General features: G+C 44.1%; 1 protein-coding gene across 1 annotated transcript in view; it reads right to left on the reverse strand.

Annotated features, from left to right (window-relative positions):
* Positions 1-20,762: 20,762 nt before the first annotated feature.
* Positions 20,763-22,638, reverse strand: part of LOC126424781 (leucine-rich repeat-containing protein 58) — a 15,045-nt gene continuing 13,169 nt past the window's right edge. The window contains exon 4 of the mRNA XM_050087544.1: positions 20,763-22,584. Coding sequence (XP_049943501.1) covers positions 22,313-22,584 — 272 coding nt within the window. The 3' untranslated portion in view covers positions 20,763-22,312. The remainder of the gene's footprint in view (positions 22,585-22,638) is intronic.

A 22,638-nucleotide genomic window follows, 5' to 3' on the forward strand; every position in this document is an offset into this window, starting at 1 on the left:
TTGGGTTGTTTTGGGGAGCAGACCAGACAGCGAGCTCATCGGTCTCATCGGATTAGGGAAGGACAAGGAAGGAAGTCGGTCGTGCCCTTTCAAAGGAATCATGCCGAAATTTGCCTGGAGCAATTTAGGGAAATCACGGAAAACCTAAATCAGGATGGCCAGACGTGGGATTGAACCGTCGTCCTCCTGAATGCGAGTCCAGAGTGCTAGCCACTGCACCACCTCGCTCGGTGGTGGAGATAGTAACAGTGGGAGTAAAAGAGAGAGGAGACAGTGGAAATGAAGGAGAGGCTTCAGGGATCTGGACCCCACCGGACCAGGGAACATTAACGTGAAAAAATTTGGATATTTCCCCCATCTCCTGTACCACATGTTACTTTCCCATTCTAGGGGTCAAAACCCTGAGCAAAACATAACCAAGGGGGTGGTGTGTAGAGGAGGCAACGGTGCTCGAAGAGAAAGACAGCAGACTGTAAGCGAGAAAGAGAGAGACAGTGGCAATGGGGGAGGGGGGGGGGAAGAGAGAGAGAGAGAGAGAGAGAGAGAGAGAGAGAGAGAGAGAGAGAGAGAGAGGAGGAGGAGATTAGTGTTTAACGTCCCGTCGACAACGAGGTCATGAGAGACAGAGCCCAAGCTCGGGTGAGGGAAGGATGGGGAAGGAAATCGGCCATGCCCTTTCAAAGGAACCATCCCGGCATTTGCCTGAAGCGATTTAGGGAAATCACGGAAAACCTAAATCAGGATGGCCGGAGACGGGATTGAACAGTCGTCTTCCCGAATGCGAGTCCAGTGTGCTAACCACTGCGCCACCTCGCTCGGTAGAGAGAGAGAGAGAGAGAGAGAGAGAGAGAGAGAGAGAGAGAGGCAGTGAAAGTGGCAGGGGAGAGAGTGGTAAGGAAGAGTGAGAGAAAGGGATGAAGAGAGAAACAGGAGAAAGTGGGAGAGGTACATACAGGTACATAGATAGTAGCAATATGAGGGAGATGCTGAGTATGTAGCCTTAACTACTAAGAGTGATTGGTTTAAAGGATTTAGAATGTTCTTTGTTGAAAGAGTGCAAATATGTATACATGCCAAAATTTATGGTGAGGAAAGACAGTTGGTTCCCCACTTTTCTATCAGTCTTTTAAAGAGGAACATATTCAATATTTGTCTTTTTTGTGCTCTGCACATTGTCCTGGTACTGCAATCCAGTGGGTGGCACGGGTGGAGGGATTTTGTAGGGCAGGATAGGAAGATGGTATGTGTGAGGCTGTCCCGCAGAAGGCAGGGGAAGTTGCATGTGGTGCATGGTGAAGTGAAGCAGCAGTTTATGACTGGGAGAGAACAGAGGTGGAGGAAGAACAAAGACATATTTTATTTATTTTTTTGTGAGTCCATGCCCCCAACATCATTAGTGTCAACATTATTACAATATTTACAATTGTGATTATATATATATATAGAGGGAAACATTCCACGTGGGAAAAATATATCTAAAAACAAAGATGATGTGACTTACCAAACGAAAGCGCTGGCAGGTCGATACACACACAAACATACACACAAAATTCAAGCTTTCGCAACAAACTGTTGCCTCATCAGGAAAGAGGGAAGGAGAGGGAAAGACGAAAGGATGTGGGTTTTAAGGGAGAGGGTAAGGAGTCATTCCAATCCCAGGAGCGGAAAGACTTACCTTAGGGGGAAAAAAGGACGGGTATACACACACACACACACACACACACACACACACACACACACACACACAAGCAGACATATAAAGACAAAGAGTTTGGGCAGAGATGTCAGTCGAGGCGGAAGTGCAGAGGCAAAGATGTTGTTGAATGACAGGTGAGGTATGAGTGGCAGCAACTTGAAATTAGCGGAGACTGAGGCCTGGTGGGTAACGGGAAGAGAGGATATATTGAAGAGCAAGTTCCCATCTCCGGAGTTCGGATAGGTTGGTGTTGGTGGGAAGTATCCAGATAACCCGGACGGTGTAACACTGTGCCAAGATGTGCTGGCCATGCGGTAACAGATACAGTAGGGTTCAGTACGGTAGATTCATAACAGTACTCATATCAACTAAAGTTACATTGTGATACATGAAAATAAATAAGGTACATAATCCAACAAGACATCATATTAATATTTTGGCATACACTATAAGAATTTCTTAATACTTGAAAGTAAATATATCTTTCATGACTAAAAATAATTTATATTTATGCTTGCAGTAGTGGGCCATCTCAATTATACAATAAAACTTAACAGTGTGTACTTATTTATGCTATAAATTCATCGAGTAGAATTTTACAAAAGATATTCTTTCAATTTGTCCTTTAGTTTGGGTGTTTGTCTGTAGGTAGAGCACTGAAAACTTCCATGTCGGAGTAACTATCTACTTTCTGGACAAGGGGAAAGTTTGGCTTGTTACTATCCAAGCCCTCTTTTGTGGTCATAATGAAAATCTACAAAGATGTCATTTTAAAAACCTGTAGCTTCCAGAACAAATTCCTGCAAGTGTGTCTCAGTTGAACGTAACTCATAATGTAATTCTAACCTACAACCATTCTCTGCAAACAACTGTCAATTGCAAAGCAGAGGGTACTTCGCATTGTACCAGTTAGTAGGGCTTCTTTCCATTCCATTCATGAATGGAGTGTGTGAAGAATGGCAGTCTGAATTCCTCTGTGCACATTGCAGTTAATCTAATCTTGCCCTCACAATTCCTGTGGGATTGTCGTATATTCTTGGATGCATCTTTTCAGGCTAATTCTTAAATTTTGTGAGTAGCCTTCAAAGTGTGTGCAAATTCAGTTTCTTCAGCATCTCTGTGACGCTCTTTCATGGGTCACACAAATCTGTGCCCATTCATGTTGCCCTTCTCTGTATACGTTCAATATCCTCCATTAGTCCCATTTGGAGTGGCTTACACACACACTTGAACAATATTCTAGAGTAGGTCACATGAGTGATTAGGAAGTGTTCTCCTTTGTACACTGATTGCATTTCTCTAATATTCTACCAATGAACTGAAGTCTACCAGCCACTTAATTTACAACTGAGCCTACATGATCATTGCATTTTATATACTTACAAAATGGTTTGGACAAGAAAAGAATAGAAGCTTTTGAAATGTGGTGCTACAGAAGAATGCTGAAGATTAGATGGGTAGATCACATAACTAATGAGGAAGTATTGAATAGGATTGGGGAGAAGAGAAGTTTGTGGCACAACTTGACCAGAAGAAGGGATCGGTTGGTAGGACATGTTCTGAGGCATCAAGGGATCGCCAATTTAGTATTGGAGGGCAGCATGAAGGGTAAACATCGTAGAGGGAGACCAAGAGATGAATACACTAAGCAGATTCAAAAGGATGTAGGTTGCAGTAGGTACTGGGCAATGAAGAAGCTTGCACAGGATAGAGTAGCATGGAGAGCTGCATCAAACCAGTCTCAGGGCTGAAGACCACAACAACAACAAAATGGTACACCAAAGTATTTCTACTTTGTAAAGATGACATATTGAGTTGCAGACAGGCACAATGAGAAGACTGTTACACGTTTAGCTTTACTTACACACACACACACACACACACACACACACACACACACACAAGCAAGCACACCTCACACACACATGGCCACTATCTCCAACAGCTTTGGCCAGAATGTGACAACCACACTGAATGAAAGCAGCAGACTCTGATGGGGTAGGAAAAGCCTGTGAAAAGTGGTTCAGTTGTTCCAGATGGAGTGATTTTGGGTGACAGAGGGGGCACACCTTTGTAGCTGGTTCTTGGGAGTGGTGGGAGGAATGTGTTGGGAAATGCCATGGGAAATCTGTTAGCAGTGGGACAGGAAACAGGTTGGGATAGCAGGGTACAGTGTTGTCTGGCAGCATGACAAGACTCCCATGTGCAGTGTTGGTTGGGAGGCAGTGTAGTAGGAGGGGGGGGGGGGGAGGGGGGAGGAGGTCGGTGTGAAAAAGGTGAGCAGCAGGGAAGCAGTTAAGATGGGTGGGTGTCCTGGCAGAGGTGGCACACAGTGAGTGCGAGGAGACGTGAAAAAGACAGAGGTGGGGGTGTGGAGAAAGTAGATTAGTTGTAGGTGTTTTTTTTTTGTTTTTTTTTTGTGGTTTAAGGGCGCTCAACTGCTGAGGTCATTAGCGTCCAGTCACTGTTGTTAGAGCACATGGAATCTAGTAAAACTCAAGGGGATGGGGTGGGGGGGGGGTGGGGGGGGACACCAGAAGGACCTGACAAAGATGCAGATAAAATAAGTAAAAAGGTTAGATGTCTTTGGACAAGCCAGTCAAAGTTATAAAACGTAGAATACGAGCAGCTGCTCGAGCGTCATCAGCTAAAACATCTGGTAAAGTAGATGGCAGGGACAGGACAACACGAAATTGACTAAAACGGGGACACGACAATAAAACATAGCGCACTGTTAATGCCTGACCACAAGGGCACTGCGGGGCTGGGTCACCGGAGAGCAGGTAGCGGTGGCTAAACCGGCAATGCCCAATCCGCAACCTGGTCAGAAGGACCTCCTCTCGCAGAGATGGTCGGGAGGATGTTGTCCAAGCAGTTGGAAGCGGTTTTACTGCCCAGAGCTTGTTTCCTTGGAGGGATGACCAAGCATCCCACCACAACGACACAAGCCTCTTACATACATCCCCACGAACGTCAGATGACGGGACACAATGGGAGGCTGGTCGAGGCAGGAGGACTGCAGCCTTGGCTGCAGCATCCGCAGCCTCGTTCCCAGGCACTCCTACATGTCTGGGAACCCACAGAAAGCTGACAGGAGAACCATTAGCAGCGAAAGAATGGAGGGACTGCTGTATCCGTTGAATCAAGGGATGGACCGGATAGGGAGCTCCAAGGCTCTGAAGAGCACTGAGTGAGTCAGAGCAGAGTACATACGATGAATGGCGGTGGCGGCGGGCATACTGAACGGCCTGATGGAGAGCAAAAAGCTCAGCCGTAAAGCTGGAACATTGGTCGAGGAGCCGGTATTTAAATGTGACGGCCCCAACGACAAAGGCACAGCCGACACCATCGTCAGTTTTGGAGCCATCGGTGTAAATAAAGGTGTGACCGGCAAGTCGAGCACGAAGTTCGACAAACCGTGAGCAATACACTGCAGCCGGAGTACCCTCCTTCGGGAGTGAGCTGAGGTCGGGATAAATATGAACCGGAGCCTGGAGCCAAGGTGGTGTCGGGCTCTCACCCTCTCTGAAGGTGGTAGGGAGGGCAAAATCCAATTGTCGAAGCAGGCGACGGAAGCGGACTCTGGTGGGCAGCAGGGCAGACACATACAACCCGTACTGACGGTCGAGAGAATCGGCGAAGAAGGACTGGTAAGCGGGGTAGTCAGGCATAGACAACAGCCGGCAGGCATACTGACACAGCAGTACGTCGCGCCGGTAGGTCAATGGTAACTCGGCAGCTACAGCATAAAGACTCTCGACAGGACTAGTGTAGAAGGTTCCGGTCGCAAGACGTATCCCCCGATGGTGGATGGAGTTGAGCCGGCGTAAGAGGGATGGCCGAGCGGACGAGTAGACGAAGCTCCCATAATCCAGCTTCGATCAGACTATGGACCGATACAAGCGAAGCAGGACAGTGCGATCCGCTCCCCAAGATGAACCACGAAGAACTCGGAGGACATTAAGGGAACGTGTACAACGGGCCGCCAAATAAGAGACGTGCGGAGACCAGCAAAGTTTCCTGTCCAATGTGAGCCCTAGAAACCTAGTTGTTTCCACGAATGGGAGAACAACGGGACCGAGATGTAAGGATGGCGGAAGGAACGCTTTATATCGCCAAAAGTTGATACAAACCGTCTTCTCTTCAGAGAACCGGAAGCCATTTGCCACGCTCCACGAGTATAGGCTGTCTAGACAACGCTGAAGGCAGCGCTCCAGGAGGCATGTTCTCTGGGCACTGCAGTAGATCGCGAAGTCATTGACAAAAAGAGAGCCTGAGACATTAGGTGGAATGCAATCCATAATTGGATTGATCGCGATGGCAAAAAGGGCTACGCTCAAGACGAAGACCTGAGGCACTCCATTCACCTGGAGGAAGACGTCGGACAATACGGAACCCACACGTACCCTAAACTTTCGATCCGTTAAAAAGGAATCAATAAAAAGGGGCAGGCGACCGCGTAGGCCCCACCTGTGCATAGTGTGGAGGATACCTCCTCTCCAACAGGTATCATAAGCCTTCTCCAAATCGAAGAACACGGCTACCGTTTGGTGCCTTCGCAAAAAGTTGTTCATGATGAATGTCGACAAGGTCACAAGGTGGTCAACAGCGGAGCGGCGGCGACGAAAGCCGCATTGGATATTGGGAAGTAGCCGTAGAGATTCGAGAATCCAGATTAACCGAGCATTAACCATGCGCTCCATCACCTTACAGACACAGCTTGTAAGAGAAATGGGGCAGTAACTAGAAGGAAGGTGTCTATCCTTCCCGGGTTTGGGTATAGGAACAACAACGGCGTCATGCCAACGCATGGGGACCTGGCCATCGGTCCAGATGCGATTGTAGGTACGAAGAAGGAAGCTTTTGCCCGCCGGAGAAAGGTGTGCCAGCATCTGAACATGAATGGCATCTGGCCCCGGAGCAGAGGACCGGGACAGTGCAAGCGCACGTTCGAGTTCCCGCATAGTAAAGGGGGCATTATAAGTTTCCAGATTCAGCGAGTGGAAGGAAGGTCGCCGAGCCTCTTCTGCCTCTTTCCTGGGAAGGAAGGCAGGGTGGTAATGGGCGGAGCTTGAAACTTCCGCGAAAAAGCGGCCGAAGGCGTTGGAGACAGCCACAGGATCAACAAGGACCTCATTACCTGAGGTCAGGCCAGGTACCGAGGAGTGGGCCTTAATGCCCGACAGCCGGCGCAGGCCACCCCAAACGACAGAAGAGGGAGTAAAACTGTTAAAGGAGCTGGTGAAAGAGGCCCAACAAGCTTTTTTGCTGTCTTTGATGACTCTACGGCATTGCGCTCAGAGTCGTTTGTATCCAATACAATTCGCCAACGTAGGATGGCGGCGAAAGGTCCAAGTGGGAGTAGGTATGAGTAGAGTCCGAGAGGAAAGTCGGGGCGCCAGTATTGAGGCAGACAAGATTGAGATGGTTGAAGACATCCGCCAAGAGGGAGCCTTGTTGACAGGATGCAGGAGAGCCCCAAAGGGGATGATGGGCATTGAAGTCGCCAAACAATAAAAACGGCGGAGGAAGCTGAACAATCAGGTGCATCATGTCAGCCCGACTAACTGTGGATGACGATGGAGTGTAGATGGTACAAACTGAAAAAGTAAAAGCAGAAAGAGTAATACGGACAGCTATTGCTTGGATTGGGGTGGTCAATGGGATGGGATGGTGATAGACATCGTCCCGAACGAACAACATGACCCCACCATGAGCTGGGATACCGTCCACAGGGGTGAGGTCATACCGCTCCGAGGTATAGTGGGTAAAGGAAATACGGTCAGATGGGCGCAACTTGGTTTCCTGGAGACCAAGGACGAGCGGACAGTGCAGGCGGAGGAGCAGTTGTAATTCCTCCCGATTAGATCGAATACCTCTTATGTTCCAATGTAACAAGGCCATCGCTAGTCAAAAAAAAGGGGGAACGAGACGGGGGAAGAGCTGGTCACCTCGACAGCCGCGGAGGGCCAGGTTTCGAGGGAACAACGCTACAACCGGAGGGAGGCGGATCCTGTTCCATCGAGTTGTTGCCAGCTGCGGCCACTGTCCCGGGTTGCATAGGAGGGGCAGCATCATTTGCCAACGAGAGGCCAGCTGAGCGCCTGGCAGCAGAGCGTCCCGGCGAAACTGAGGACGGCCGGGAGCAGCGACTCACGGATGGAGCATCAGACGAAACGCGCCGGGGTGGAGAGGGGGATAGAGACTTCTTCTTGGAGGCCTTCTTTGAAGTCCGAGGAGGCACAGGGATGGTGGGCTGGACCCGAAGAAGGTCCTCACGCGCGGGGTCCGTTTTGGAACGCCGGACCTCGGAAGCCGGGGTCCGGAACGTTTCCCCGATGGACGCCTGAGAAGAGGATCACTTCTCAGGCGGCGGGGGAGGGGGGGGGGGAGGAGGAAGGGTGGTCCCTGGGGCAGAGGGGGCGGGGGCCGCGGGGGAGGAGGATTTGGAAGGGAGGGATTTGGGAGGCGGAGGCACAGACCCCGGATGGGGAGAGGAGGTGGAGGGGGGACAGGATAGGTGTGAGGATACTGTGGAAGGAGTGGACATGACTGAGGCAAACCAAGTGGTCAACGTCACGGGATGGAGGCGGTCATACTTCTTCCTGGCCTCAGAATAAGAGAGACGATCCAAAGTTTTGAGTTCTTGAATCTTTTTCTCCTTCTGATACGCGGGGCAGTCTAAGGATCTAGGCGAGTGGATGCCAGGACAATTAACGCACTGAGGTGGTGGGGTGCATGTATGTTCCTCACGAAGAGGACATCCACAATCGCCACAAAGGGGCTCAGCCTCCACCGTGACGACATGTGCCCAAAGCGCAAACACCAAAAACAGCGCATAGGAGGCGGGACGTAAGGTCGCACGTCGCACCGGTAGCACATCACCTTTACCTTCTCCGGGAGAATGTCCCCCTCGAAGGCGAGGATAAAGGCCCCGGTGTCGATGCGACGGTCTTTGGGGCCGAGCTGGACTCGCCGGACGAAATGCACACCTCGGCGCTCCAGGTTGGCCCTGAGCTCCTCAGCAGATTGCAGCAGGAGGTCCCGATGAAAAATAACCCCCTGCGTCCTATTCAGTGCCAGATGCGAGACAATGGACACTGGGATGTCCCCTAGTCGGTCGCATGCCTGGAGCGCCGCCGACTGTGTGGCAGAGGTGGTCTTTATAAGAACGGACCCCGAACGCATTTTACTGAGAGCCTCGATTTCCCCGAAGATGTCCTCGATGTGCTGAACAAAGAACATGGGCTTGGAGGTGGCGAACGTCCCCCCATCGGTTCGAGAACAGACCAAATAGCGGGGGAAGTACTTCGCCTCAAGCCGGTGGGCCTGTCCTTCCTCCCAGGGAGTGGTCAAGGGGGAAAGGGCAGGAGAACCAGAACCGGAGACAGTACCTTTCTTTTTAAAAGACTCGGCCGCAGAGCGACCTGATGCATGTTAACGTTTCATCTGCGAAACGTCCGCCCCGATACCACCCACTCCGACCAGGGGCTCTCCCCACGGGCGCCACCCAGCCTCAGCAAGGGCCACCTGGCAGGATGACCGTTGCCGGGAGTCCTGATGCCCCGAGGAGATGGGCATCTACTCCTTGGCCGACGTGGGGAGGGTGCAGCTCAGGGATCGGCAGTACGATCCCTGTGTTGTCAGGGGGCTACAACCTAGAGGGTACATGATGACCCCACCACAATGGGCTGGCTACCGTGCTGGATTTCGGGTGCCATGGAAAGTCCATCACGATCGTAGGTGCAGATGGGGACGCACTATGGGCGTAACTTGTACAACCCATCAGGCGTTTAGGTCCAGGTTGAGGAATAGTGGGTATGGTTACAGCGTCGTTACAATGCTGAGTGCCAAGGTCTTAGTGCACTGGGGACCAGTGGTACACCACGTAAGGTGTCCTTCCCCAAAAGGCTCGTACTTCCGTAGAACTTTGAAAAATGGAGGTCAAACCGCAAGGGGGACCATCACATGGAAGGCCGAAACGGTTGAAACTCCTTTTAGTCGCCTCTTACGACAGGCAGGAATACCTCGGGCCTATTCTTACCCTGGATCCACAGGGGGAATTGTAGGTTGAGGTCGGGATAATTTGGCTGTGGTGAATGTGTTGTAAGGATAACTCCCATCTGTGCAGTTCAGAAAAGATGGTGGTGGAGGGGTGGATCTAGATGTTCAGTAGCATTTCCTGCCATAGGGTAGTCTACCTTGATCTTGGCCACAGTTGGACAGTGACCATTCATACTGGTGGGCAGTTGATTGGTAGTCATACCAATATAAAAAGCTGTGCAATGATTGTAGCAGAGCTAGTACATGACATGGCTGCTTTCACAGGGGCCCAGACTCTGATGGGGTGGGGAAAAACCTATGAAAAGAATCAGATAGCAAGAATATGTTTTGCACCTTGGTATTCTGCAGGAGTTGATCCCTGTGGCAAGGGGTTGGAATTGGGATTGGCACGGGCATGGACTAGGATGTTGTGTGTCGGTGACGGAACACCACTTTATGAGGGGTGGGAAATATCTTGGGTAGGATGTCCCTCATTTCAGGGCACGATGATAGATAAACAAAGCCATAATGAATGACGTGGTTCAGTTGTTCCAGAAGGGGTGATTTTGGGTGACAGAAGGGGCACTCCTATGTAGCTGGTTCTTGGGAGTGGTGGGAGGAATGTGTTGGGAAATGGCATGGGAAATCTGTTAGCAAACTAGATCTGCAAGAAATGCATGTCTGTGATGCACTTGGCATACTAAGCAATGGAGTTCTTGTCAATGAAGATACATTGTACCCGGGTGCCCAGATTGTACGAGAGAGATTTTTTGGTATGTAAGTGATGGCAGTTGTTGAAATGCAGGTACTGTTAGTGGTTAGTGTGTTAAATGTGGACAGAAGTGTGGATGGAGCCATCAGAGAAGAGTAGGTCAATGTCCAGGAAGATGGCACACTGGATTGAGGAGGACCTGGTGAAGGGGATGAGAGAGAGGGTGCTGAGGGTGTCTTGGCCCTAAGCCCAGAGCATGAAGATGTCATCAATCAATCTGAACCAAACCAGAAGTTCTGGATTTTGGGAGGCTAGGAAGGTTTCTTCCAGATGGCCGATAAACGGACTGGCATAGGAGGATGCCATGCAGATGCCCACATCTGTGCCACATATTTGTGTGTATATCCTTCCATCAAAGCTGAATTGTTGTGTGTTAGGATAAAGTTAGTGTGGTGTGTGTCCTCATGAGGTAGTGGGTTTGGAGAGTAAGGAAGGTAGTGTTCAATAGTGGCAAGACCTCAGACGTGAGGGATGTTCGTGTATAGGGAAGTCCAAGGTAATTTTCTGTGTCCTTCCTACTGAAAATGCCTCAGTCATGTCATAGATGTTGCTCGATACACCATTCTCTCATAGTTTTGATAATAAGCATAAGCTTGATACCGAGTTAAAGCCTTTTTGAAAATTGAGAAATACTGCACCTACCTGACTGTCTCGATCCACGGCTCTCGGGACGTCATCTGAGAAAGGTGCAAGTTGTTTTTCGTATGACTGATGTTTTTGGAATCATCGAAATTTCATCGAGTACATTAATATCAAAAAACTGCTGCCTCAGTTTTATTGTGTAGCTGCTGCTTATCTCCTATTAGTTGCATAATATTGACTTGATTACAGTGGTTTTTTTAAAAGAAAATATAAAGACTTTGTCAGTACATGTGGTGAAGAGAGAATGGGACGACAGAGGTGAACACAGAAAGGCAGAGGGGAACACAGAAAGAGCATTGGATTTGAGACCGAACTTGGCATCTGGCAGATGAAAGAAAGATGGTAAAGCAGCAGTGTGAACAAGCTTGTAGTGCTTCAAGAATTTTGGAGGAAATTGTAGAATCACTCAGCCTTCCAACATTTCGAACACCTGATATTTTAGGTATGAGTAGGAGAAACGAATCAGCCGACTGCGCATAGTTTATTTGTACGTGCAGTTCAAAAAGACAGCCACGAGGAAGAAAATGGACACGGTGGCCGAACGGTTGTAGACAAGTACTTGCTGTATGGTCCACAGAGTTTCATGTATGGGAAAAGAAGAACAAGAAAAGTTTATATAGTATTCTGTGCTCTTCAATGTCTGTGATGTTTGTAAAACTGGATGGTTCTTTTGAAAATAAAAACTTTCTAGTCTTATGTATAAGTTACAGTCCATAACAGTTTTCTGTTTTCGTGCATGTAGAAGGTATACGTTTATGAAATTGCAGCACTAACGATCCACCTAGAGAGCCACACGTTACAGCACCACTTTTGGGATGGAGGAAGTGTGCTTGCCTAGATTAAATCTTTTTGGCAGATTAATGAAGAGGGCCACTGTGCCAGCCAGCCTGGTTGTGGTTTATAGGCAGTTTCCCAAATCCCGAAAGGTCACTACCAGGCTGGTACCCGAGTGTCCCCTCAATCACATAAGAAAATTTTTGCCCACTTTCACATGTATACGACTATACGCAGACCACTGGGGTACACATATTCCATCTGGTGGGGGAATGGGTTGGTGACAGGAAGGGCATTCAACGTCCCTTTCAACTAACCATTCAAAATCCATTAACAACTGTGCTGACATGGGATAAAGGCACAAGGAAAAGAAGAAGAACAAGAAGAAGAAGAAGAAGGAAGAAGAAATTGGATGAAGCTTTGTAGGACATCCTATAGTTTTACAAATTCAGGAATTATTCTATAAGTAAAAGGAGTGTCAAGCAGTTTTTAATTTAATATAAATTTGATGTTAATTTTGTTATTATTGGATGATTAACCCGACTAGGTAAATGATTAGATTTTTATGGCTTTGTACCTCACTTATCACTGTGCCACAGTAAGGTTGTGGGGTGTATAATGTACACCATTTGTCCTTCTAGTATTATATTTATGATGTTTCCAAACTGTGATTGATTGTTAACAACAAACATAATTACAAAGTACTGACAACAGACACATACATAAGTTCTCATTGTGGTCTTCTGTCAGAAGGCTGGTTTGATGCAGCTCTCCACTCCACTCTGTCCAGTGAAAACCTCTTCATCTCCAAATAACTACTGTAACATTATCCGTTTGAACCTGCTTACTGTATTTGTCTCTTCCTCTCCCTCTACAGTTTTATCTCCTTTTATCTCCCCCCACCCCCGCCTCACTTACCTTCAATACTAAATTGATGCTGATTAGTAGATGTCTCAGAATGCATCCTATCAACTGATCCCTCCTTTTAGCCAAGTTATGCCACAAATTTCTCTTCTTCCTAACTCTATTCAGTACTTTCCCATTAGTCATGTGATCCACCAGTCTAATCTTCAGCAGTCTTCTGCAGCACCACATTTCAAAAGCTTCTATTTTATTTTCATCTGACCTTATCATCCATGTTTCACTTCTGTACAAGGCTAGACTCCACACAAATGCCTTCAGAAAAAGACTTGTAACACTTAATTTTATATTTGATGTTAACAACTTTCTCTTTTCCAGAAATGCTGTTCTTGCCACTGCCATCCTCTCTACTTTGGCCATCATCAGTTCTTTTACTGCCCAAATGCCAAAACTCATCTACTACTTTTAGTGTCTCAAATCCTAATCCGATTCCCTCAGCATCGACTGATTTAATTTGACTACATTCATCAGTTACCATTGTTTTTCTTTTGTTGATGTTGATCTATACCCTCCTTACAAGACAATGCACATTTCACTCAACTGTTCTTCCAAGTCCTTCTCACAAAATTATTTTATCATCAGCAAACCTCAAAATTTTTATTTCTCCTCCCTGAACCTTAATTCCCTCTCCAAACTTTCCTTCGATTTCCTTTCCTGTCTGCTCAATGTACAGAGTGACTAAAATTGGGGGAAGGCAACAAATATGTGTTATTCGATCCTCAACTATGACATTCATTTAATATCTTTCGACACATATACATGCAATCTAGTTTCTGTACAAATTGTAAATAGCATCTTTCTACTTCTATTTTATTCCTCCTACCTTCAGAATTTCAAAGAATGTATTCCAGATGACATTGTCAAAAGCTTTCTCTAAGTCTACAAAGGTTTGCATTTCTTCAAGTATCTTCCAACATAATTTGTAGGGTGAGTATTGCCTCACATGTTCCTAGATTATTCCATATCTGATCTTCCCCAGAGCCGCGTGTACCACTTTTTCCATTCTTCTGTAAATAATTCATGTCAATATTTTGCAACCATAGCTTAATAATAGATCCCAGACTTTCGTGCACTATCATATCGTAAAACGTGCATGCATTCATGTAGTATTGTATCATTAAACATGAACAATGAGGCAACAAAACAATAAAAACATGTAGTGTCAAAATTTAGGGCTATATTTCTATTTTCTTATAAAACAGTGTACAACAACCAATTTCAAATTTTCATTACTTAGGCTCATGTACGTAGAAAATGACCTCCCTCCTGTCGCAAGAATTGACACGTGTGTACTTGAATGAAGAAATTTCAAACAATGTCATGTCAAGTTGAAAGTATTTTTCACTTTCACCGCAAAATATTTTTTGTCAACTTCATAAATGCAATATCATGATTTGATCCGATAACTTTGTTCATCTTACCTTTTGCTGCAACATCAACTTCTGCATAGGATGATTGCTAAGACTTTTCAGCATCTGCAAATAACTGTCAGAGATTCTACCAGTTACCTGTGGCTTCCAACTTTGTCGTTGCCATAGGCAAATGCACAAAATCTGATTTGCTGTAAATTGTATCTTGCATGAAATCTCTTGTCTCGATTGCCACTTCCATTTCCTTAAAGCAAGCTGCATTAGTGGCTGCAAAAGCGTCTGTGACGCAAAAGTGGAAAAAACAATTAGGGGGCCGTAACTTACGGCTTTTCAGTAAAATGAAGCTAACAGATGTTAACTTCAATAAATTTATGGGAATTAACCGTCTCTTACTGACTCAATTTCATCAAAATTACTGAATGGCAGAAATTATTTAGGTATCCAGTCTGGTTAAAACAGGTTGTGGTGGCAAAGCTAAATCTGGCAGTACAACTCTAAATGTGGCAACTTTCCAGAATACTTTCACTAGGGAAAAAAAAGTCAGCATATGACTTAATTAATGCTGTCAGAACTATAAAACCTTTGTATTTTGTGCATTATTTGCCTTGTTTATGGAGGATATCAGCATAATCAAACTGTCATATTTTAGGTGTACTATTTCAGCTGATTGATGTAGACCATGGGCAAATATATATAGTGCTTTAGGTTAAGATAAAGTATTTTAATTGCTTGTCCTTTCATCATATAAGGGGCAGCGTCACTTAACAACAACATGTCCCTTTTTTATTTAAATTTATTGGCAAGAATTATATCGACTTCTGATATCTACCAAGCTGAACTGGGAGGCTTGGGCTCACTTCTTCTGATATCTATCAAGCTGAATTGGGATGCATGAGCTCACTATGAGGTTTATACGCTGTAACAAAATTAGTGAAATTACTCATGTTCTGCACCTGTGGTGTATTTCATGTGAAAAAACATCAATAAGAGGTACTATCATGCAAGTTGTTGGTATATATGCACTCAGGCCGGAAAAAAATGATATATAAATTTGCAGGCTTTCAAAATAAAAATGTGTGAAATGATGGTGGCCCTCAACTACGTATCCTCCGACTCACAGTTGTAATATTAAAAGTTTTGGCTTGTTTCGTTCTCTAGGGGCTGGGATACGTAGTTGCCGCATTACAGGCCAAATACTGCTGAGTCTACAGTATACGATAAGATTACACACATGAATTGAATGGTTGAAGGTTTCTATCACTCGGCAATTGCGAATTATGAATGTAACATATAAATTTATAAATGAAAGATAGCAATTAATTAAAATCTGCACGTACTATCTTAACGACTTTAAATGATGAGTACAATAGTAGAAGTACTTTTGAGAATGGGGTATATTTCTGCCAAAGACTTATTGGTGTCAATTGTCAAGCAATTAAATAAAATATAAGTTAAATAACAGGGAAACTATAGATTCCTACTTCACGTAATTAGTTAAGAACAACAACATAGCTCGCGAGATATTCACTTCCAAACGTGTACTGTGTCTTCAGTGTAGAAACTACGGAAATCTCACAAGTTCACAAAACGGCACTCTTAAGTATTTCTATCTCTCGCGACCACGCACAAACCGCTCCACTCTCCAAGTCCTTCGGCCGACTTCGAGCGTCCATTGTGCTGTCACATCCAGCACTCCTCGTGTCGTGTACCATACCCCCCACACTCTTCACCCGAACTTGCTTCCATCCAGTCTCCCCATTCACGAGCACTGTGTCTGGCTAGAGCGCTCACGCCATGTCTTCATGCCAACGCACCCCCACAAACATAATCAAATACATTCGAAGTACTCTATTTACATTTAAATAACTTTAAATTTTATAAATATTCCTATGGCTGGACCATAAACACGCTCTAACACACATTATTAGATACATAAACAAATTATTTATAAACATATATAAAGGAATAGAACAAAAGGTGGGCCAGTAGCCTAATTTCTCTGTGCTTTCTATAACACAGTAAATATTTAACCAATTTCTTCATGAATAGTATATATATTGGATATAAACAAAGACATATATAAATAAATATATTTATAAGCATGCTATTACCGTTTTTTCATGTAACTGTGGAGTACTTAAGGCTTGATGCCATTGATAGTAATTGGCCACTTTGACCTCCAATAACTCATGTACTACTCAAGTTACATGCCTGTAATTTATACCAATTTAGGTTTACACTAATAGCTTTCTAAAGACACATCTATTGACGAAATCGGATGAAGTGTTTAGATTTTGGAAATTCGTTGCTGGTGTTACTTGTATAATTTACCATCAGATACTAAACTTTAAACTAATAAAGATACTGAAAATCTGATTACACCATCAGAATCATCGTGCAAATAATAGTAATGCACATGTTTCTTTTTGGGGTATCATGATACATCTGGCTACTATTAATTTCTATACAAACTGTGAAATGTCTGCCATTAAGGTTTCATAAAGTCCGCAATCTTTGGCCCCCCCCCCCTGGTGCACAGCATCACCAAGGAATTCCCAGCCACGTGTTTGATGGACCACATGCTCTGGCTGTTGTGACACACCACACGGATGCTAATGAACTCAGCCCTGCCACGTGGCCCGAGCAGTGGCTGCCAACTCTGAACTTAGAATATTTCCAGGGCGCCACAACTTGCCCGTTACCTCACACATTATAAATACCTGAATTCAAGCAGTAATATTCAAGAAATCTTCAAAATATACATTTATTCACAGGTGGCCAAAACATGCCTGCATCTACATGGAAATCTGGGCTCTACTTATTCAAGTTAATAGTTTGGTGATAGTCACAATTAGTAAGGAACATTATTTCAGCTTTTGTAACTGTTACTTTCTTCCTTAGGAATGACAGAGGGATAGACTGGGTAAGGTTGGGAAGTGGGCTCCAGGATGCATGGACCTGGATTTTTCTCCTGTGGATATGCACTGACCAGCCGTTACAGCTCCTTGTAACCTTAAATGTACTGCAAGGCTGTTGATTGTATGCCTAACGCTTATAAGAGGTTCTAAACAGGTACAACATATAACCTTTGTTGCATACCTTTGTGCACAAAATATTTTCTTCCTCAGTGCTAGATCTACATCCATTTTCTACAAACCATTGTGAAGTGCATGGCAGAGGGTACTTTCCGCTACAATGGTTCTTTGGGCTTATTTCCTTTCAAATTTTATGTGGAGCATGGAAAGAATGATTTTGAAAAATGACAAAACCGCAGGACAGTTGCTTAATCCAGTATTTATAGGGTACACGACCATTTCTAGAACACTTGAAGTTCCATCATCTGGTGTAAAAATCAAAATCACTTAATCATCTGAGGTCATCGTCACCCCAATGTTGTCACGGAACCAAAGATTCTGTGTGAAAAGAGTAAAAGGGATGAGCTACATGACCAGAAACACCAACAAAACACTACGTAATAGTAACAAATGGTATAAACAGTTGTACAGTTAGGGCTGTCTTGTAAGAACACTTTGGTAAGAACAATTGTTTAAACCCTTGCGTGTCTGCTACAATTAGTTTAATCTTATCTTCGAGATCCATACGGAGCGATACGCTGGGGGTCCTAAATTCATCATTTAAAGCTGATTCTCGAAACTTATTAAATAGGCTTTCTTAGGATTGTCTGTGTCTATCTCCAAGAGAGTGCCATTTCAGTTTCTTCGGCATCTCCATTACACTCTCCCATGGTCTCTCAAATCTGTGATCATTTGTGCTGCCCTTTTCTGCACACATACAATGGTCTCTGTTAGTCCTATTGGGGGTTCCATACACTTTAGCATTATTCTAAGATGGGTTGTAGGAGTGATTTGTAAGCAATCTCCTTTGTAGACTGATTGCATTTCCAAAGGGTTCTAACTATGAACTCAAGTCTGTCATCTGTGTTACCTGTAACTGAGTCCATGTGACCATTCCATTTCATTCACATTGTTACACACAAGGTATTCATGTGGGTTGACTGACTGCAACTGTGACTCATTGATCACGGTTCTACATTTCTGTTTTGTCATGTTCACAGTATCACATTTATGTACTTCTATAGCAAGTTGCCAATCTTTGTACTACTTAGAAATCCAGTCAACTTCTAACTGAACATTCGTGCAGAGTTTTTCAGACAGAACTTCATTATAGATAACTGCATCATCTGCAAAAAGACTAAAGTTGCTATTAATATTGTCTGGAAGTTCATTAACATACAACATGAACAGCAGGAGTCCCAACACTCTTCCATGGGGCATACACATAGTTACTCCTACATCTGTCAGTGACTCTCCAAGTTGTACCTTCTTTACTGGGAAATCCTCAATCCTGTCACAGATTTTGTTCAATACCCGATACGATCACATCCATGGCTTTCAGGATGTATTGGGTATCACACAATCGATGTTTTCACAATCCATGCTGGATGGCATGGAGGTGATTCCACGTTACATCTGCATTCAGAATATTTCCTAAGATTAAACTAATGTATGTTAATGAAACTGGACAGTAGTTTTTTTGGATCACTTTCAGTGCCCTTTTTGTAAACAGGTTTTCATGTTTTGCAGAGTTTTTAGTTTCTGCAGCAGCTCAGTTCTTGTTATGTTTAAGTCACATACAGTGAAATAGTAGTTTTCTAATGTAAGCTTAAACTTATATGAGCAATTCTACCCATGTCAAGATTACTATGCCAAACTCTTTGTAGTGTTGTTCAGATTCTGTGATTACCTCGAAGAAAACAGTCTACTGACACACAGTCAACGTCGATTTAGAAAACATCGTTCTTGTGAAACACAACTAGCTCTTTACTCGCATGAGGTGGCGGGTGCTATTGACAAGGGATTTCAGATTGATTCTGAATTTCCGGAAGGCTTTTGACACTGTACCACACAAGTGGCTTGTAGCGAAATTGCGTGCTTGGGGAATACCGTCTCAGTTATGTGACTGGATTCGTGATTTCCTGTCCGAGAGGTCACAGTTTGTAGCAACTGACGGAAAGTTATCGAGTAAAACAGAAGTGATTTTTGGCGTTCCCCAACCTTGTGTTGTAGGTCCTTTACTGTTCCTTGTCTAAATAAACGATTTGCAAGACAATCTGAGCAGTTGCCTTAGGTTGTTTACAGATGACACTGTCGTTTATCAAATAATAAAGTCATCAGAAGATCAAAACAAATTGCAGAACCATTTAGAAAAGATATCTGAATGGTGAGAAAATTGGCAGTTGACCCTAAATAACGAAAAATGTGAGCTCATCCACATGAGTGCAAAAAGGAATTCGTTAAACTTCGGTTACACGATACATCACTCAAATATAAAGGCCATAAATTCAACTAAATACCTAGGAATTACAATTGCAAACAACTTAAATTAGAAGGAACACAGAGAAAATGTTGTGGGGAAGGCTAACCGAAGACTGCGCTTTGTTGGCAGGACACTTAGAAGATTTAACAGATATACTAAGGAGACTGCCTTCACTACACTTGTTGTTCCTCTTTTAGAATACTGCTGCATGGTGTGGGGTCCTCACCAGATAGGATTGATGGAGGTACATTGAAAAAGCTCAAAGAAGGGCAGCACATTTTGTATTAATGCAAAATAGGGAAGAGAGTGTCACTGCAATGATACAGGATTTGGGGGGTACATAATTAAAACAAAGGCTTTTTAACTGCAGCAGAATCTTCTCACAAAATCCCAATCACCAACTTTCTCCTCCAAATGCAAAAATATTTTGTTGACACTGACCTACATATGGAGAAATGGTCACCATTATGAAACAAGGCAACTACAATGGTAATGGGCATGCGATCATCAGCACTGGACATTGGCGCTGTGGCAGCATGTTGTATGTTCTAATGAATCCCAATACCTTCTTCATCATTGCAATGGGAGGGCGCAAATCAGTCGTCTTCCAGGGCGACAGCTCCTCGACACCTATATTATGGGACAGAGACAATTTGGTCACGGCAACATTATGCTCTGGGAAACATTCGAGTGGGCATCCACGGTCCAGTGAAGCTTGTGCAAGGCATCATGATGGCCAAGGATATCTTACACTGGTCGCAGACTACATACAGCCCTTCATGATGATCATGTTTCCTGATGCCAGTGGTATTTTCAACAAGATAATATGCCATATCACAAGGCTAGGAGTGTGATGGAATAGTTCAAGGAACACAGTGGCGAGTTCGAATTGGTGTGCTGACCCCCACCTCACTGGATCTGAACCCAATTTAACACATCTAGGATGTGACTGAACCTGGCGTCTGAGCTCATCATCCCCCTCCCTGGAATTTACAGGAATTAGGCAGAAGTGGTGCCAATTCCCAGCAGCAAGCTACCAAGGCCTCATTGCTTCCATTGCACGAAGCACTGCCGCTGTTATATGTACCAAAGGTGGACATATTCGCTATAAGGTTGGTGGTCTTAATGTCCTGGCTGATCAGTGTTTGCCATACTCGGCTTGGTAATCATAAATATTCACAATAACTATTATCAAAAAGGCAAAGCATACTAGAATCTGAAATAATTTACAAAACTTTATTGCATTTTATATCTCAATTCTTATGAAATTTTATAAAACTACAAATATCATACAAAATTCACACAGTAAGTCCAGCTACTGTACACACAACCACAATCAGAATTAGTTATCAGATCATTATACAAAGGCTTGTATTTCACACATTTCATTAAATGACTACTTTTTTCCTCTATTGACAGAGTAGTAATAAAAGTAATCCAGTCAATCTTACCAAATAATGGTCAATTATATTTCTGCAGCAAGTCAGACTGTCCCTATTATAGCAAGAAAATTACTTCATAATTAAAATGGTCCCATAATCCAGGGGAAAGCAAAATGTATCAGGCAGTATGAGAATATAATACAATGATTCCTGTGTCTCCGATACTTTCAAAGTTCAAGAAGTCTGTGTTCCTATTTAAAACAAAATATTCTAATAATTCTATTTTCCACACTGATTTACAATACTTTGTTTCTGAAAAGAGACTATGATGTCAGTGTGAAAAATTCTCTAAAAGGTGCATAGTGACGGTATTTTACAAACGACAACAGTGTCTACTTTCCTACTTTGTGACAGTATCTTAGTAGATCAGTTTGGAAACAAACATGACATCTATTTCACTGAAGCAATAAAATGAAGTTTCTAAACAGAATGCAATACACTGATACATCTCACTTTCAACATCTGCTATTTTATGTAAAATGGTAGGAGCCAAACACAGTCAGTTTTCAGGTAAAGAAGGTGTCATTCTGTCTGGCAGTACAGTTGCAATGGAAAAAAAAAACTGAATTCCACAAAGTGCAGCTCTTTGAACAGTTACATGTTAATAAATGTGATACACATCAAGTTTAAAAATTTGAAAATTTACTTTTCAAATCAGTTTGCTGCAGAGTATGAAATTTTTAATTTCCACCAATTCCAACGACAAGTAAAAAAATCTATTTATAATGGAGACAATTTCCAAGGCATCAGAAACCATTCACATATCTGTCAAGTGCGCCTTTATAAAAGGCACATCTTGCAGCAACAAACATAATTCCAGCACAATCAAGACATTAAGTTGCCCAATTGCAAAAGTATCTCTCTCTCTCTCTCTCTCTCTCCTCTCTCTCTCTCTCTCTCTCTCCCCCCCCCCCCCCCCCCCCCTCTTCCTCTTAGTCTCTCACAAGCTTCAGTCCTCTTCTTCCTTTGTTCACTACAGAAACACTAACTCCTCCATCGGTGCATCACTGCTTCACCTCCCACTGTTACAATCAGAGAAATGCTAATTCCATTACACTGAATGTTTCACGGGGCACGCACCATAGATGACAGGCTTTCAGAGATTTTGTAATACATCATAACATTCTTTTCCCTTAGATATGCTTCTGATATCCCACTGTGTGTCTAGTATTCAGCCGATAAAATGCCGAAGTTACTTATCAGACACACACTTTGGACTGCGTAGAATGGCATATGGAACATTGCGAAGGGCAGGAAGTCAACTAACAGAAAGAAAAACTTTGCTTATATTGACATTCACTGCACAACACACACCCTATTCTTTACACCAAAAATAATGCCAATGACTTGCCAACATCAGCAGCAATAAGCCTATAACGGCAAAACTTTGCAGCGAGTCAACAATCAGCCAAGCAATACTCTCTTCACCATATGACACGCTTCCTCTTCCGAAGACTCGCTTGCTGACGAAGGGGACGATTCGCTGATACAACGTTGAAGAGCATAGATATTGCATCAGCGGTATCCTGTATTTGCCACAGAAGTCGACAAATTTCACGTGTTCCACTCGGCTGTCGAAATACACTCCTGAAAGATACATGAAATTTCATGAGCTAAAGGAAATTTTCGCAAACTATGTCT

The sequence above is a fragment of the Schistocerca serialis genome, chromosome 10, assembly GCF_023864345.2.
Source record: "Schistocerca serialis cubense isolate TAMUIC-IGC-003099 chromosome 10, iqSchSeri2.2, whole genome shotgun sequence".
NCBI lineage: Eukaryota > Metazoa > Arthropoda > Insecta > Orthoptera > Acrididae > Schistocerca > Schistocerca serialis.